Source organism: Amborella trichopoda, chromosome 9 (assembly GCF_054954075.1).
Source record: "Amborella trichopoda isolate Santa Cruz 75 chromosome 9, AtrichopodaSantaCruz75HAP2 v2.0, whole genome shotgun sequence".
Taxonomy (NCBI): domain Eukaryota; kingdom Viridiplantae; phylum Streptophyta; class Magnoliopsida; order Amborellales; family Amborellaceae; genus Amborella; species Amborella trichopoda.
This window is the reverse complement of record NC_142344.1, coordinates 3,994,623-4,013,856: the sequence shown is the minus strand read 5'-3', so window position 1 is coordinate 4,013,856 and position 19,234 is coordinate 3,994,623. Positions and strand designations below refer to the sequence as shown.

The following is a 19,234-nucleotide window of genomic DNA, read 5'->3' as shown; positions in this document are numbered from 1 at the left end:
GAACCGACTTGTTACCAGCTTGGGTCAAGGCTAGGTCTACCAACCCTAAGTTTGGGCTAGGTCTAGGCTAGCCCCAATCCTCAACTACAATTGCAATGGTGGTATTTTTCAAATGGGAAAATGCTGAGATTAGCCCACTGGCTCATATGGACACCCAACGGCCTAGATTGAATCTGAGCCGATCTGACAGTCACGACCTCATTTCGTATTTTAATTTTAATTTTTTTATACAAATCCAAATAATTTGAAATTTTAGATGTGTATTATTCAAAAAATGGGAGAATCTAATAAAAATATAAAAAAATAATTTGTAATAAATAAATTGACCAAAATACCCCTAAAATGTTTCGGGAGAATTTTGGTCAATTTATTTTTTGTAAATTATTTTTAAAAATATTTTTATTATGTGTGTCTTGATGAGAAGAATGAACGCCTAAAATTTTAAGTTATTTAGAATCATGAAAATAAAAATTTAGATTCAAACACGAAAATGATGTCATAACCGTCATATCAGCCATTGAGCTCATATGTTCATATGAGTTAGTGGGCTAATCTCAACATTTTCCTTTCAAATAAGGAGCATTCATGACCAAGGAAGATTCTTTCTTACCCCAAAATAAAAGTCATGATATCTAATTTCTCCAAATGGTAACAAGATGGTGTGGTTTGCAACCTAAACTATCGAAGCATGGCTCACCTCCAAACTTTGTCATAAGATAATTTGGTGCCAAAAATTCTTAAAATAGTTTAAAAGCCTATTTTTATCTCTAATTATAAACTTTTAAACTTCAAAATAGTTCGAATAAAATAGATCTATAAAAACACATGAAAATATTTAAAATAGATTATCTAGATATTTATTGCAAGATGCACTATTTTTTAGACTTAAAATCTTTTTATTTTTTTTATATCTATACGCCTTGACATGGAAATGATCGATTAATGGATTTTTTATCATTAAAGGGTATTATTCGATGAATTTTTGAAGTGCACCTTGCTTCTACATTGTAAGGTTGACACCTTATGTAAATATTTTCCTGAAAGAGATTTGGGGTTTATTTTTGTTTTCCTTTTAACAATAAAATGACTTTTGCAATCTAAAATTATGAGAAATTATACAAAACATACATTGATTTTTGTATTATTGGAAATAAACTACAAATTTTGTAAAACATCATTCACACTCATTTTTGTCATTTTTTACATTTTTTGATCAAAATATCATTCACGATTGTCTTAAAACCATGAAGAAATCACACTAGACTCATTATCATGATGGTCATGGTGGTTTAATGTTTTCAGGCATCATGACCTTTAAATAGCCGTGATGGTGGCTTCACGACACTCAAAAAGCCATGATGGTCATTAAGGCATTATGACACTTAAAAAGCCGTGATGCTTAGATAAGAGTATAACGGTTAAATTAAGATGTGATTGTCCAATAAACCATCACGGTTCTTTAAATGCCGTGATGCTTCAAAACTATATTTGACTTACAACCCCTTTACTCATCTTAAAAGAAAGGATATTGATGATGTGTTTTGAATGTTTGAGGTATATTTCCAAGAAAAATAGGTTGATGTGGTTGGACCGCATTTCCACATTATGCAGTCCAAAAGTATAAAGCATCCATGAGATGGATGCAAATAGGTGGTCCATCTAAATGTTTTTTCAATATAATTATTATTTTAAATTTTAAATTTTTTTTCTTTTTTTGCATATTCATGAACTTTATGTTAAAGATTATATATTCTTTAAAAACAAGGATCAAATTATATTTAAAATATATATTTATTGCCAAGCCCGTATTTCTACAATATGCGGCCTGACAGCATAAAAACCGTGTCCTATTTCCAATAACCCAAAAATTAATGCATATTTTTTAATAAAAAAAATTGCTCCATGCTGGTGGGACCGCATTTCTACAATATGTATTCCCAATGTATAAAGCATTCATTTTAAAGATGGATGCAAATAAGTGGTCCATCTAAAAACAATTAAAACTAAATTACCTAAATGTTTTTTAATAGAATTACTATATCTAATTTTCAATTTTTTTTTTAACCTATTCAATTCATCTAAAAAATAGATTTTTAACATGTGACTCATTTATACCGGATAATTTCCCTAAAATTATCAATAAAACCTTTCTCTCACAATTTCTCAAATCCTTCTCCAGAAACTGATCCAGAAACTTTTTCAGATTGATCCGCTACTTTAAATGTGGCAACGTGCTATCCTTACCCCTGGAGATCCATTTCGCTCTCTCTTGCCGTAGTGATCGAAAATATTTGTTAGTAGGGACCAAATTCTAGGGTTTCTCGCACTAAAACTTGGAATGGCTGCCTCTACTAAGTGCTAGAGCAATGGAAGCGAAGAGGTTTCATAAGGCCATGACCTTCTTCTACTCCAAGCCAGTGTTCAGTGCTGTTCTCATAGTTTTTCCACTGGTCTTGTTGGTTATTTTTCTGTCCCCTGGTGCATCAATTTCACAGAGATACCTTCTTCCCACTCCCCGACGGTATGTATAAATCTTTCTCTCTCTCTCAAGAAAAAAAAGAAAAAGTTTTTCTGTTGGCATGTCGATTTCTATCTCTCTCTCTATCTATCTGTTGGTGTATAATTCTCTCTCTCTCTCTCTCTCGATCTCTCAAATAATGGGGGTTTATAAATCGCTCACTCTCTGGCGGAAGATAAATAAATAAAGTGGGTTCATTTTTACAGGATTTTTTCTCCAATGGAATGGATGGGGAAATCAGAGATATGGAGTGTGCCTCGCCTTTCAGAGTGGAGGCCATGTGATTGGTGGAAAGATCAATATCTATTAGGTGATTATAGCCATCCCTTTTCTTTCCTCTCTAAGAATGGTTAGGTCATTCATTCTAGCTATTAGGATTTTTTTTTTTACCTGAATTCCTTCACTTTGATTTTTGCAGAAGTTAAGAATGTGGCTTCATTTCCCGACAAATTCCATTGCTTTTTGTTGAATTGGTGCAGCTCTTCCTGAGAGGACAAATGGCTACATTCGAGTGGATTGCTATGGTGGTCTCAACCAGATGAGGCGTGATGTAAGTTCTCTGGTTTTGCCTGTTTTGTTTTTCAAATTTGTGTTTGCACTAGAATCGCATTGTTAACCAAGGTGCTTTGCCCCCTCTTTCTAGCTTCTCTCCCTCTCTCTTTTTTTTCTTTTTTTCTTTTGTTTATTTTTGTGAACCATTTTCTGTGATTTTGTGACTCTTATTTGATTTGCATTATCTTTGTATTCGTGTTTTGGTAATGCGGCAACATTCTGTTCCTGTAGTTTATGGTTTGTAAGTTAGAAGTACACAAGTGAGAAATGAGAAAGTTATCAGAACTTTCTGTCACTTTGTTTTTAGTTTTTGTTTGTCCATGAAACTACATTAATCACAAATGCCTGCATCCACTTCTATTGATAAAGGATTACTGTATTTGCAATGAGCCAAATGGCTAAAAAGCCCTTAGAAAGAAAAGATCATTTTATGAACAAGAATATGATAATACCACAATTTGCACTTTGTGGAGTGATGGGGCATCATGGTAACTATCCAAAGTTTGTTGAGAAGGAACTGGTGTCAAGCAATTGTTTGAGTCTTGGTGAAAAAATTGCTGGCAGCATAGGAAAGGGACAATGGGGCAAAGATAAGTTTTCATCGCAAAACTTTTGGCATATGTTATGATTAGAAACTAGATGGTGTCATTAAGCTCCATTCTCAATGGTCCAAGAATATTCTGACACAGTTGAAACTAGTAAAGCGGACAAGATCAAACATCTTTGGTTCATATGGAATTTAGGGAGGCAAGGAATTAATACGATTCAATTCCATGATAAGCTTCATTAAGATAATCTTGAATCCTGGGTGATCATTTTTTTTTACGATGAATAGCGACCTACTTTGTTCAAACTCTGGATAAAAGGCCACGAGGTGTTAAAACAAACTGACTTCTCCTAATATTGATTTGTCACTAGGAGTTTGAGGATTTATAAGGACTGTTTATTGCACTCATAGAAAACTAGAAGTGGTTAATGAGGAGTTCTGACTTCTGAATGACGTATGCTATTGCTTGTTAACCCTAAGACCCTCTACACGTATTCTAGAGGGTGAAGTTGAGTACTGCTTGGTACTTTGGTTATGAATAAATCGTTTGAAATTTGAAGAGTTAGCTATGGTTTGATTATGAATAAATCCCTTGAAGACAGCCCCATGTTCCTTTGGTCAATGAACCTTTGTTGAGGTTGACTTCATTGGATGCTTCATGTTCATAAACCAGCAATGACAAAACACTGTCCATTACTAATTACCCAGTCATCATACTTTATCATGTAAGGGGAATTCGAAAATCCAGTTGTGATCTCAGCAACAATTTTGTTAATGTGGGGAATGGGGCTCTGGGCTTGGTGCTCCAATTTTGACTTAAAATTTTATATTTCATGACCCTTTTTTGTAGCAAAGCTTCCACAATATGCAAAATCTAATATCGTGTTAGTATCAGTAAGACAACCAATTAGGACTAGAATAGAAAACCATTCATGTGCCAGATGTGTGTGCTGTACTCAGGATATTGCATGTTGAGCTGACATCCACATGTGAGCTGTACAGAAAGGGAATATAAATTCTTTTGTCTTAGGTAGTTAGGTTTTTCTTTCCTCTTTGAGTTCCATGCCTGATGTTGTGTCTTTATATCAGACAATTTAATGGAGGAACTGCTTCTACAGTTGGCTCTAGTGTTATGTATGTTGATGATTCACCAGTAGTAATGAAAGGAGTTATTGAATTCTCTCTCTCTCTCTCTCTCTCTCTCTCTCTCTTTTGGGAATTAACAGATTCATTTATTGAGTAACCTTACAAGATATGTGTATGAGATCCCTGGAAAATGGCTTTACAAATATTTCACTTACAAAAGATTCCTAGAGAAAAAATGTTACTCTGTTACAAAATTTTTCGATGTTGGGATGTCATGGAATTGGTATAGGGGCTTGGGAATGTATTCTTGGACATTTGATGCAAGTGGTAGGGAGCTCAATCCCTTTAGCTAAGGAGTCTGTCTCTACTTTTGCTTATCCCCTAGCGTACCTGAAGGTGACACTTAAACCATGGAAAAACTAATGAATTCAGCGAAACCTTCGATCTAGTTGCCAAGGGCAAGAAGATGCTTTTTTTGCCCATGTAATCAGTTCCCTAAATCTCTCATAATAATTAGATTGGTTCCCCAAGTTCTATGAAAGTGTTGTGGTCTGACCTGCCAGCCTTGCTTTTCAGCTCGTGTGGAGTCACAAAGTCCAGCTGGTCCTGAGTATGACAGCAGAGTCTGCCCCTGATGATCTCCGAGACCAGCTGGGCCTAGGTTTCCCTTTGAATTCCCTTCCAAGTTCCGCTTGGTGATGCCTCTTGGAGGGGTTATCCAATGCGAGGATTTTGTAATTTTCCTGAGGTAGGAAATGGTTAATGTTTTCCCACTGACCTTTTTTCTTATCATCATTTTTTTCCACGTATAATTAAAAGCTGAGGCTGGGTTGAACTCTTTTCTAGTGAGTGCCCAGGTTATGAAAAGGGTTCTGATTTGGTCAATCAGGGTATGGGCCTTGAGAATTTGCCTTTAAAAGTTCAAGCATTTCTTCTAACCTGATAGTCCAGATGATCCCTACAATGCTGATCGACCATAATAGCTGCCCATTTTTGGTAGGCAGGGGGGAAAATGGTATTGCAGCAGATTGTTAAAAGACTGTGGGAATGCCCCGGATGACATTGAACAGTTGGAGAAACTCTGACCATAGTTTTATTACTATGTTGCAGTGTAGGAAGATGTGACTTTTTGATTCCTACCCCTCCATGCACATAATGCATTAGTTAGGAGTTTACGTTTCTCGATGCTGCAAATGGTTAGTTAAATGCTTTAATTTAGGGCAACCAATCAACTTAAAGTTTGAGCCTTGGGCTGGATTGGTCTAGAGGCCATACTCAGCAAGCATTACAGGGCTAAAAGTATTAGAGGTGATGGCTTTTTATAAGGATGCAATTGAAAGATACCTGAGCTTGCCGGATTCCAGACACTGTTATTATTTCCTCGGAAGGGTGGTCTTTGGTATCAGTTGAGGAATTAAGAATAGTTTAGAACTCTTTGGTTTCTTTGTTGTTGAGGTTGTCCGGAATTCTCGTGCCCAAATAGCTTGCACCTGGATTTCCACTGTGTTTGAGACCAGGACCTCAGTTTCTGTTGCAAGGTGAGAGAACCAGGGAAAATTGCTTGAAGGCACTTATTGTTAAAGTCACTTTATGTACAGATATACGTAAGTATGTATTTATGTATATATGTAAGTATATGCATAGGTATGTCCACGTGAAGGTATGTATACATACTTGCGTACATACTTGAGTATGCAAGTATGCATCCATGCGTGTATTTTTATTTCTTTGTTAGTTACATAATGAAGAAAGAATTAAAGAGCCCCAAAGGGAATGAGATACCCAAATCTGAATTATGAAATACGTTTGTTCAAAGACATTTAAAGTGATTTATATGAAATCTCCATTTTCTTTTTATAGTCAACATGGTTCCATTTATGCACAAACCCAGATCTTGTTTCGTTTTTGTTTGATAAGTAAAGACTGTTGCAATTGTTGCATGTTCTAACCACCCCACTCCCCTACCCCCGACCTTTCTTCTCTCTGTATATATGTATGTAACATCGTTCCTTGATAATATCGTTTGGTTTCAGTTTTGTGATGGTGTTGGTATAGCCCGTTTACTTAATGCAACCATAGTCCTGCCAAAATTTGAGGCGGCCGCCTACTGGAACGAGACAAGGTATTGTGAATTGCAGACTAAACAGATAAACATTTGTTTATTGGATATATGTTTTCAACTGTGACATGTGATTCATTTATATAAGTTTCAAAAAATGTGATTTGCTTGTATGCAGCTTTTGTTGATTATGGAAATGTTACAAGATTTTGATTTGCTTTTCTGTTCAGTGGTTTTGCAGATGTATTTGATGTGGATTACTTTATTCAACAAATGAGAGGATTCATAAATGTTTTGAAAGTGGTGCCAGATGAATTGGCCTCTAAAGAACCTGTAAGAGTTGATTGCAGCAAACGCAAAGGCCCCTTTGATTACATCGAATCTGTTCTTCCTTCTCTTCTTGAACACAGATACATCTCCATCACCCCGGCCATGAGCCAAAGAAGAGATAGGTATGTCTGATTCTGTTAAATATTTAATAAACATTCTGTTTTATACAATTTTGAAAAAATGTCATATCCCGCCTTTCTCTTTTTCTTATATATAAAGCAGTCATCTCACATTTTGCTATTATATTTTTTAGCATATAGACTATTCTCTATAAGAAGCTATATACCTGTGTTATTTCCTTTCCATGATTACACAATCTTGGATATGCATAAAATTTATTTTTGAGTGACCTGCTTGTGAATTACAAACCTTACAAATTTACAGCATATTTGTTTATTTAAATAGATGTCTGCTTCTTTTGCTACCTATGAACATTAGACATTTTTTCGTGCATGCAATACTTGTAATTAGGTGATAACATTGTATTAAGAATTACCTGTAGACTTGATCTTGTTTAACTTGGCTTGCTGTGAAATTGGGTCACAATACACTTTGAGGTAACCTGGTGCTAATATTTTTTATTTGAGCCCTACTAAGCCAATTCCTTTCCCCTCTAGTGCGGTCAAAGATTCCCTACCCAAGCAAAGAGAAGATACCCTAACCAATCTACTGACTTTGGTGGAAAACATTTTGGTTTTGTTTTTTGTGTAGACGTAGTCATATAAAGCATTTGATGTCATTTGGTTGACTCATCCATCTTGCCCAAGTCATGGGACTTGGATGTTTTAAAAAAATGCTCTCTCTCTCTCGCTCTCTAAATTTGCTTATTTTTTTTGAAATTTTTACTATATTTAGGAATGTTCCTTTTCCTCAATTATCCACATTTTCATAAGTTTATTGATATTGTATAAAGATACCAACATGATTTGTTATGCCCTTCATGACTTGTCCTTGAAGTGCTTGAGTTCCGGATGGACTTGACCAATGGCTTGCCAAACTGAGTCCAATTCTCATGTCTACCAACTATTGCCACTACTACTAAATCCCAATTCTCATGTCTACCAACTATTGCCACTACTACTAAATCCCAATTCTCATGTCTACCAACTATTGCCACTACTACTAAATCCCTAGCCATGAAATTTAAAATTGCGAAAAGAGAAGCAACATGTTGACTTGGGCAGGACATGCTTCGCAGAATAGGAGGGTGTCGTCAGCATATTGCAGGTGCGTGATAGGTGGACACTGGGGGGCTATAAAGAAGCCCATAGCTAGACCAGCCTGGTACAATCCGTCGGTGGCCTTAGTAAAGACTTCAACGATAATTGAAAAGAGAAAGGGAGATAGTGGGTCCCCTTGCCTCAGACCTCTATGAGAATGGAAGAACCTATGTGGGGATCTGTTGATGAGGATTGAAAAGAAGGGGTTGCGAATGCAGCTCCTTATCCATTTGCGCCACCTGCCGCGGAATCCCATTCTCCTTTTGGTTTCATCTAGGAGCTCCCAGTTGACGTGGTCATAGGCTTTCTCCCAATCTAATTTGATAATCTGACCAGAAGCTTTGATAGCCATCCTAGAGTGTATGCACTCATGAACTATAAGGGCTTTGTCTAGGATCTGGGGATCTTGAACGAAGGCGCTTTGATTATGAGAGATGATAGAGCTAAGCACCGCTTTGAGTCTGGTGTCCAGCACCGTAGCCAGGATCGTGTAGGAGGAATTGATGAGGCTAATGGGTCTAAAGTCCTTGAGTTCCATCGCTCCTTCAACCTTAGGAATTAAGGCGATGAAAGTGGCATTCATCCTTTTGTGTATGATACCACGCTTGTAAATTCAGAGAAAAAGGCCAGGATGTCCAGCCTGAGAATATCCCAGTCGTGGGGAAACAAGGCAACCGGAAATCCATCCGGGCCTGGGGCCCTATCTTGACCCAAGTCTTTGATTGCTTTAAGGATTTCCGGTTCCGAAAAGGGCCTTTCCAGCCATGAGGCTTGCTCCAGAGAAAGAGACCGAAAAGAGAGGTTCGTCATGGGTGGTTTGACCATGACGTCTCAGAGAAGAGCAAAGAGAAATAGTCTGTGATCAAGGCAGAGATGGCGGGGGGATCGACAATGGGCTGCTCGTCATGGATGATGAGCGAAATAGTGTTTTCCTGACACTTACAGTTCGCGATCTTGTGGCAGTATGCGGTATTGAGATCCCCACCCTTGAGCCAAATGACTCTAAAGCATTGAGCCCAAAAAATTTCTTCCTTCTTGAGAAGGGCCGAGAAGTCTGCCTGTAGGTTATGGCGAGAAAGAATTTCCTTGTCCGAGAGGGGGTGGGACTCCTCGAGATTGTTGAGATAGAGGATTGACTCGAGAAGCCATTCTTTGGAATGGATGAATTTGCTTGGCAGCTGCGAGCTCCAAGCTTTAAGGGAACCTTTCAAGAGTGCAAGCTTCTTCTGAAGTCTAAAACCCGCCCATCGTATCACTAGAGGTGAGAAGGAGGATCACCACTCCCTAAGCTTGGAGGAAAATTGTCCTCTTCCATCCACTAGAGTTCGAAGTGGAAGGGTCTGGGACCCTGGGAGATTGGCATGGTGTCAAGGATGATGGGCTTGTGGTCCAATGTAGTTTGAGGCAGAGCAGAGCACGTCGTCCCAAGAAAAGAGTTGTCCCACTCCTGAAAGAAGAGAAAGTGATCTAGCTTAGACTGAGAAGTAGAGGTTGACCACATAAATTGAGTCCCTAAGAGAGGGATGTCCAGCCCATGGCGTGTGATGAAATCTGCGAATTGGAGCATCGCCGGGGTGATAATGAAAGAAGAGTTCTGTTTGTGGCGCCATCTAGTGACATTGAAATTGCCTTCGATGCACCACCAGAATGGTGGGTGAGTGGTGATGGCGTCTGATTCTTGCCACAAGATCTCCTGATTGGAGTTAGTATCGTACACAGCTAAGAACTTGCAGTCTAAGTTGTTCGAAGTGCGTTGGAGATGATCAGAGACAGAATGAGAAGCGCTCCAGGAATGAATGAGAGCAAAAGTTGAGGAGCCCCAAATAAGCCATATGCCATCGGATGCCCATGCCCCATGGTCATCCAGGGCCACCCACTGGCAGGGTCGGCGACCCTAAACCTGTCGTACTTGGGAGAGGGATGGTGAGGGGAGCTTAGTTTCGATCAAAGCCAAGATGAGGGGGGAGTGTTTGAGACAGTGGGAACGGACCACCAAGGATTTGCGGTAGGATCCTAGCCCCCTGATATTCTAAACAAGGATCTTCATGGTCGAGGAAGGGAGCGAGAATGTCTAGAAGACTGTCTAGACGAAGATGCATCTACAGAGACAGAGGAACTTACTTTGAACCTCGCTTCAGGGTTAGACTTGAAGAATGCTTCGACATCCTCCGGAGAACCGTCAAACTTGAAACAATGTTGCCCATGACATTATCAATATCACTTTGTGCCTTGTCCACTCGCAAGCATAAACTGGACCCCCTTGAGAGAGGGGCTAGGGTGATGAACCGAAGCTACTCGACCCGAGAGAGGAGAGAGGAGACCAAATGTTAACTTCTCTAGGAGGGAGGGGAAACAAGAGAGGAGGGGGTGGTAGCTGGCGACGGGCGAAGAAGAATGGGGTTAGCAGAAGGAGGCAGAAAGGGCGGAGGGGGTGGGGACGTTGGGGGGGGGGGGGCACCTGTCCCAATGTAGGGATCGAGACAGGGCGATCAACAATGGGGTAGGAGAATGGATGCAGGAGAGTAGATGGAGGGAAAGGGATAGGAGCGAGAGGTGGGGGGAGAAGAAGGAAGAGGGAAAACCATAGGGAGGTAGGTCGGCAGACGGTTTGGTGAGGTTGGGGTGCCACCAAAGGGGGGGAGGGATGAGCCACTGGAAGGGAGAAAGGAAGGTGATAAGAAACAGAGTGAGCGTACTTGAAAGAAACTGACCAACCAACGAGAAGATGTTGTGGGTGGAAGGCCACGAGGAGGACTCGTTCAGTGGAGGGGAGCGAGCAGAGACGTGGGGGGGGGGGGAGCCGGAGATCGGAGAAAAGATGGCGAGGAGAGGTCCCAGCGAGACGGCCGTCGACCATGGTGTGGGCGGGCCATTGATTTCAGAGAAGGAGATGGAGAAGCGCAAGAAGGGAGGACAAGAGGGGGAGAGTGTGGGGGGGAGGAGGGATAGGCACAATCAGAAGGAGGGTGAAGGGGAAGCTCAAGAGGAGAAGCGAAGGGAATAGGCGGCAAGCCATGCAAGGGTTTAGAGTTTGACGAGACAACCACAATAGAGGGAAGCGTAGAGAGGGGCGGGTTGGGGAGAGGATCGAGGGAGAGAAAGAAGATCGATTGAGCTGGAGGGGATCGAGGAGGCAAAAGGGAATTAAGAGGGAAAGTACGGATGAGGCAAGGTGGAGACTGAGGTGAGGGTGGGGGGCTCGAGGTGGGGTACGTGAGGGTGGGCTCGGCAAGGGGGAAGGATGAGGATGAGGTGGAGGGGAGGAAGAGAGAGAAGGGAGCAGAGTGGGTGGGGTGACGGTGGCGGAAGCAAAGGAGAAGGAGAGGGTAGGGGGTTAGGAGAGGTGTCGAAGGCGGGGGCAGGACACTTGGAAGGGGAAGATAAGGTCACAGGGGAAAGGACAGAGGCAAGAGTTGGGGGGTAACCGGGATAAGAGAGAGGGTTGGGAAGCGGGGAAATCATGGAAGGCAACGAGGCAGGAGCCGGACCAGCGTCATTAAAGCCCGTCGGCACTGGTGATTGTGGCGGAGGCCCCGAGGACGGGGGTGGGGTGAGGTGCTTCGGCAGGGGGAGTTGTGATGACGGCTAACAGGAGGCGGCTCAACGGCTAGCATTCGATGATGGGAAGAAGATGTGTGCACAGAGATTGTGCAATCCCGGCAATCCACCGATGAGAGACCCGGGGGATTGACGAAGGAGGAAAACGACCCCAGACTAGTGGGCGATGCCTTTCCGGTGCACCACTGTCCATGGACAAGTGGGGGCAGGCTCAGATGGAGGCAGGGAAGAAGGTGGAGCAGAGAGAGCCGAGGGGGAAGCAAGGTACCAAGAAATTGTGATAAGAAACAATTTGCCTGCAATGCATATCTAGAGAGAATCGAGAATGGAGCAAGGGTCGAGAACCTCTACTAAGAGAACAATGGATCCAAGAAGGAGAAATTCTAGGGATTTGCAGTTGGTGGAGACGAAATTACCACACTTGGAACGGATGGTCTGAACAGAGAGGGGGTGCCAAGCATGGAGGGGTATGTTGTCAACGCAAAGCCATACTTTCTGAGAATGAGTGGCAGAAGCAGAGGAAGACCAAGGGCGAAGAGAAATATTGGTGCCTTTGAAAGGGGGAGGGTGCACTTGGAGGGCGGTTGAAGACGCAAAGTGAGAGTCAAAGACAAAGAGGATGTTCCCTTCCGGCAGCCTTCTGCAGGTAACTTCGTAATCTTTCCTGCACGATTTGGCCCACGTCTCGATGCTAGGGATGTTGTCTCTGCAGGGGGAGAACTTTTCGACCAGTGCTGTGCCAAGGCGAAGAGAGGAATCGGTCGGGGGGATTGGGCGGAGAGGGAGAAAGCGGGAGGGGTGGATGCCAAAAGGAGGAAGGGGATGAGGGTGGGGAAGAGGGGATGGAGGCTGAGCAAAGGAGGGAGACTTGGCAGGCCAGGATTTAAGGATATTCACATAGGTTCGATAGAGAGGAGGAGAGGAAACAACAGGGGGATGTCCGGAGGGCCGGTTAACAACAGGGGAGGAGGGAGGAGCAAGAGGGGGAGGAGGAGCAGAGCGGGTCACCATTATTTCTTGAAGGATAAATCTTGGTTCATCTCCTTTCTCTATGAGCTGCACTATTTTTAGGACTTGAATTTATTTTTGTTCATACCCATGCATCTTGAGGTGAAGATGATCAAATTGGACGGTTTTCCAACATCAGAACACCCTCTTCTAGTGGATTTTTGAGGTGCACCTTACTTTAATAGTATAAAGTTGACATCCTATATAATTTTTTTCTTATATATATGATGAAACAAACAAAATCAAAGACATGCCTATCATGGCGCAACTGTGTTAGTATGGCCCAAACAGTGTTCCTTGGAACTGAGTTGAAAACAGATTTTTTTCCTTCAGAGAGTGAGTGAGCATTTTGTGGCATTTTCCAAAAAAGGTCTGTACCCTTGAATAGCTGACTGCACCAAACTGTTGCTGTATATGCACTCTTAAATGGAAGGGGAGTAAAGGAACTTATTTGATTGGCTCGGCCCAAATGGCCGTACACACGCATGCTCTCTCTCTCTCTCTTTCTCTCTCTCTCTCTCAAACACAGATGTGCATGCACATTTACACAGGCACGTACCCACACACACACTCTCAGATGTGTTCTCTTTCTTGAGAAGTGTACTAAGTAACTTCAATTTTCTATTTTCTACATTCCACAGGTATCCTTTCTATGCCAAGGTAGCCCTCTGCCAAGCTTGCTACAAGGCCCTACAACTCACTAAGTCCTTGGAAAACAAAGGCTCCAAGCTTCTCGCAGCCATACCCAAACCCTTTTTATCCCTTCACTTAAGGTTTGAACCTGACATGGTGGCTTACAGCCAATGTGAGTATTCTGGCCTCTCTCCCTTCTCAAAGGAAGCCATAGATGCAACTCGAGGAGATAGAAAACCCTGGACGGGTGATGTTGCTCGCACATGGAGAAAACGTGGAAAGTGCCCTCTCACCCCGAAAGAAACGGCTTTTATTCTACAAGCTCTGAATATCCCAACCAACACAAACATTTATCTAGCTTCCGGCGACGGTCTTTTGGAGAGAGACAGTTTCACTTCTGTGTATAAGAATGTCTATGCAAAATCGATGCTACTTGGAGATAAGGTTTTAGAGATGCATGGTAACACAAAAGCTGCTTTGGATTACTATGTATCAATACATAGTGATGCTTATGTCGCCACTTATTTCGGAAACATGGATAAGATGGTAGCTGCAATGAGAGCTGGGATGGGTTTTTCGAAAACACTTTTCCTTAATAGGAAGGCATTTGCAGAGGCAGTTTTTAATGGACTTAAAGAGAGAGAGCTTGTTAAGGCTTTGTGGGAGGCTCATAAGGATGATTATGCAGTGGGCAGAGGGTCTGCTTTGCCGGATTGTTTTTGTGAGGTTGGGTTGTGACCTACATGTAGCAAAAGTTTGGGAAGTTTGGGAAAATTTTGCCGTGTTATAGACGTTAATTTTACATCTTGTATTTTGACAAAAATGGCTTTTAGGCATAATATTTTCAGAGTGCTTTGAAGTGTACATTTACCCCCAAACCCATAATTCTCTACAAAGAACACAGTTTTTTGGGGCAGAAGTAACCCCCAATTCTATCTTTTTTAAAAAATAAAATATATCACTATAATGGTCAAGATACCTGAAAAAATTATTTAGGTGATCAAATCATCTACTTTGGTTACTCTTATAGATCATATCAGTCAATTGATACCAAGGTTTAGGATTGTGAATCTTTAATAAGTAGGGACATTGTTGTATTTTAGCCCACTTGAGCATCCCTACCCAAATGATATGAATATTGTTGGCTTAGATTTCAAATCTGGAATATATTGTATTTGTTATTAAAATATCCTGTCTAAGGTTCCTAATACAAAACAAGTTGGATTATTCATGTCGAGTTCAATGACTAACGAACCCTAAGTTGTTTGAGCTTCAAAACTCATTAGACTGGATATGATTTACTGTTATGCTCCAACTTCTTCAGGTAGAAAACTTAAATATCACTATTGTAAAATGGTAATGTTTAGTTTGGGATCTCAGGTCTGAACATGGATGGATAATATCACTATCTTGCTTGAATTAATTGGGTCAAGCAAATAACTATTCTACACCTTTTTGTTTAGGTTAACGGGCTCAAACTTCTTTTTGTTTAGGTTAACGGGCTCAAACTTTTCTCTTTTTCATTTGAAAACCTTGTTCCAAGTTCCTAGCGTAGTATCATCATTGTACTAATTAAATGGCCCAAGTAAAATGATGGTTGTACCTTTGCTTTTTCAAGGTTAGCAGCATGCACTCAATTCATTTGAAATCCTTATTTTGTTTTCCTGACCCTAAACATGAGGCAGGCTCTGGATATGTTTACCAAATGCAAAAGATGGGTGTGAAAGCCTAATGAAGCCACCTTTATCTCCGCCCTTTGTGCTTGCATTCGTGCTAGGCTTGTGTTCAATGGTGATTGATATTTCAAATGATGAACGGTAGATGGAATGATTTTGAGGAAGTGAGGAAAATGATAGAGAACAGAGTTTCTGAGATTTTGAGGAAGCGAGGAAGATGATAAAGAACGGAGTTTCGAAGATTTTGAGGAAGTGAAGAAGATGATCAAGAACAGAGTTTTGGAGAAAAGGCCAGGTGTAGTTTGGTTGATGGGTATGGTGTTGATTCAACTGCCAGCAAAGGTTCAGTTCATGGGATGCATAAGATGTATTCCATGTTGGCTTAAGTGGCTAATGACATGAAGACCTCAGGAAGTTGAGATGGAGATGGAAGTTAAAAAATTAACAGCGAGTTTCAATGCATCAATGGTGATGTATCTGATTCAACTGTGTGCGGTAGTTTGGTCTATAGGACGAATATGATGCATTCTATGTTGGCTGAAGTGGCTAATTTCATGGAGATCTCAGGATGGGGATGGATGTTAGAAATTAACTGTAGGTTTCAATGCGTCAATGGTGATGTATCATTATGCCACTCGAGTTGGATTACTGATGTTGTGATGTTGTGATAATAGTTGGTATAAAGCTTGGATGATTATGATGATAGCTATGAGTAAACTCCCTTCTACATGGCGTTGAGGGCTTGAGTATATTGGGCATGAGATTGGTGATAACGCCAATGCCGTTGAGGGCAAGGCAGGAGAACATTGGATATTGGCTTGGGATGGGCCCATAAAGCCAATTTTTTCATCTGAAATTGGGTGAAACATGAAGGAGCCAAGCAAACTTAGCTGAAAAAAAATCAATTTAAACTTTTTTCTACCTCAAATAGTAAGGGTAAGGGAAAAACCGAAAAAGTGTATTGATCCTGAATTTTCTTGTAAATACGGTGCTGGCTTGAAAGCATTTGAATGTCTTGACGTCGATGCTTCAATGAATTACCAAAAAACCATGGGTAGAAACTACTCAGACTCGGCACCTGGCCAAATCAACTACCTAGGTACAACTAGGGCATATTATAATGATAAAAAATAAAAATTATATGAATTTATTGGGATCAACATCTATGTGTTTTATAATGAAATGAATTTTTATCATCAAATGCCTCATTTTTGTATTTTCCTCTTTTTGGGTTTTTTTGAAATGTCTCTAACGTAAATCAATTTTTTCTAAATCAAATTTTTTTTAATCATTTTTCTGCTTATTTGGATTCTTCAATGTTATTTTTAGTTTGGTTCCACGTTTAGAATTTATACATTATTTTTAACTTTTTTTTGAAGGAATGTATGCTTGTGGTAGCATGTTTTGGTACTCAAAAACTACTTCAGTATCTTTCGTTTGATATCTGTGATCTCGTTTGAGAGTAGGATATTTTGATACCCTAAAATTACTTTGATCTCTTGGGAATGTATCTTGACATCTGAATTGTTGTTTTTAGAGTATGTTAACAAATATTTCTGAGAGATCAAAGCAGTTTTAAGAGTACCAGACATCCAAAACATCTACCAACATCCCAAGATATCAAAGCACCACCAGAACATGAACAAACACATCCTACTGTTAACCAACATCCCCAAGTTATCAAAGCACTACCATAACATACTACGGTTAACAAACATCCCAAAGATATCTTGCCCAATATATCAGAAGTACCAAAACATCCTACCTTAACAAACATTCCCAAGGATCCCAAAGGTTTACCAACATCCCCAAGTTATCAAATCACTTGTTATGCCCAAGATATCAGAAGTATCTAAACATCCTACCCTTATCAAACATCCCAAGAGACCCCAAGAGATCAAAGCCAAGATTTCAAATCTGTTAACAAACATCATCAATAGATCCCAAGAAACAAAGGCAAAGTAGTTTTATAGTACCAAAATATCCTATAGTTTTAGAGTACCAAAATCTCCTATCGTTAGCGAATGTGATCAAAGTAAACGAGATTAACGCAGCAAATGAGATCAATGTCAACAAGATCAAAGCAATTTTAGCATCCTACTATTTACAAACATCCCCAAGTGATCAAAGCAATTCTATTGTTAACAAATGTGATCACAGTAAATGTGATCAAAGCAGCAAATGAGATCAAAGCAGTTTTAGAGTACCAAAACATCGTATTATTAACAAACATCCCCAAGTGATTAAAGTAATCCTACTGTTAACAATCATCCTAATAGTACCATAACAGACATCCTGGCTTAACCGTAGCTCTAGTAGCATCATTAATAGTTTTTGCTTCATTTCTGCATCAAGCTTCCTAGGAAGCTGCATTCCTTCCAGGCAAGCTGTCATCGACCCCTCCTTGTGCTTGGCAGTGTGTTTTTGTATTAGAAGATGTAATTATATTTTCTGATGTGATCTTTTTTAAGTTCTCCACTCCAATTTTATCACAAATAGCACCACCACCTAATAATAAAAGGGCAAGATTTCTATGCTTCCCCTACAACATAAAACTTATATACTTTCCCTTATCCAACCGTCCATTATGAATGGAGGGCTAAGATTGCCCCAATCACAATGTCACGTCTCTACACTATTTTATTTTTAATTTATTTTCTATAAACTATTTTAACACTTAATTTGTAGGTCCAATCATCTATTAAACTCGTACTAGAAAAAAATATTAACAAAATATTTCCAATAAAATAAAATGGCTAAAATACCTCTGAAATAAAATGGGTATTTTGGTCATTATATTCTATCAAAAATTTATTTTAAATATTTTTTATGGGTTCCTCCCAAAAGATGGCACGTACCAAATTTCATATTCATATAATTTGTATAAAAGAAATAAAAATAAAAAACTTTGAGATATCAGATCTAAGATCAAACGGTGAGTAGCTCTCTTGATCAAAATTGGACGGCTGGATGGTTGGGAAACCATAGATCTTCTATGTTGTAGGGGAAGTATAAAAACATTTCCCATAATAAAATCCGTAAATCAACATCTCATTATATTTTAACATCTCATTATATTAGAAAACCCAACATATTATTAATTTAGTTTGGTAGTAACTTTTGAATGGTCTTCTTTTAGCATAAATTTGGACGTTATTAATTATTGCGATGACCCACAACCTTACCGTCAACAGTAATCCTTTACTTCGGAAACAAAAAAATTCAATAGTAAAAGCCAAAGGAAGGATAATTGATTAGAATTTTCAGGTAATATCAAATAATGCTGAATTTCATGTTTTATATAAATGAATAGGTCTTTTTCTTTCCATTTGGTTTAATTACTGATGCCTTATTAGGATAAAGGGAAATGTACAAGTGAATGGAGTTGATTAACACAATTTATTATTATAATCATTGCTCTAGTAATACATTAACCCATGTTTTATTAAGTTGACTATTCATTATTTTATTAATATATAAGCATATTTTATGCGATTGCTGCATACCCCTGAAGCTGAAGGGCAAGTTCTATAAGAAAACTGTGAGACTAGCTAGCTATGCTTTATCAAGAAATAATATATACATAAAATGAGTGTAGCTAAGATGAAGATGTTGAGATGGATGCATAGTAAATCAAGCAGGGATAGAATTCAAAATGAATACATTCGTGAGAATATATGTGTGGCACTAATAGGCAATAAGGTAGAAGAAAATAAACTTAAGTGGGTGGCCATGTGTGGCATAGACCCGGTACCGGTGTAGGAAAAATTGGGCGGCTTAAATCGTAAATTGGCCAGTATTGGTGAATCGGCAGGTTATTTTGAAAGCAATTCAAAACAATTATATAAAATCCCAAAAAATAAGGGATTGAAAATTATTTTGGAAATTAATTATTATTTTTACATTTTCCCATTTTTGAATTTTTTTTTCAAAAAATACCCCTATGTGCAAATCAATTTTTTAAAATTCATTTTCTTTATTAGTTTTCAAATTCATTTGGATGTGCTTTGTTTAATCATGTTTTAAATATATTTTTCATATTTTATT

At 39.5% G+C, this 19,234-nt stretch overlaps 1 protein-coding gene across 3 annotated transcripts; it reads left to right on the top strand.

Moving 5' to 3' along the window:
* Nucleotides 1–1,974: 1,974 nt before the first annotated feature.
* Nucleotides 1,975–14,375, top strand: LOC18445367 (O-fucosyltransferase family protein). 3 transcript variants are annotated; one of them, XM_006855507.4, is made up of 6 exons: nucleotides 1,975–2,521; nucleotides 2,725–2,828; nucleotides 2,998–3,068; nucleotides 6,737–6,825; nucleotides 6,993–7,214; nucleotides 13,520–14,375. In XM_006855507.4, the coding sequence occupies exons 1-6, from the start codon at nucleotides 2,367–2,369 to the stop codon at nucleotides 14,247–14,249; spliced, it is 1,371 nt and encodes a 456-aa protein (XP_006855569.4). In that variant the 5' UTR covers nucleotides 1,975–2,366; the 3' UTR covers nucleotides 14,250–14,375. The 3 variants fall into 3 exon arrangements, with proteins under 3 accessions (XP_006855569.4, XP_088703296.1, XP_088703297.1); XM_088847170.1 differs by lacking the exon at nucleotides 1,975–2,521 and having other exon boundaries at nucleotides 2,937–3,068; XM_088847171.1 differs by lacking the exons at nucleotides 1,975–2,521; nucleotides 2,725–2,828; nucleotides 2,998–3,068 and having other exon boundaries at nucleotides 7,004–7,214.
* Nucleotides 14,376–19,234: the final 4,859 nt, after the last annotated feature.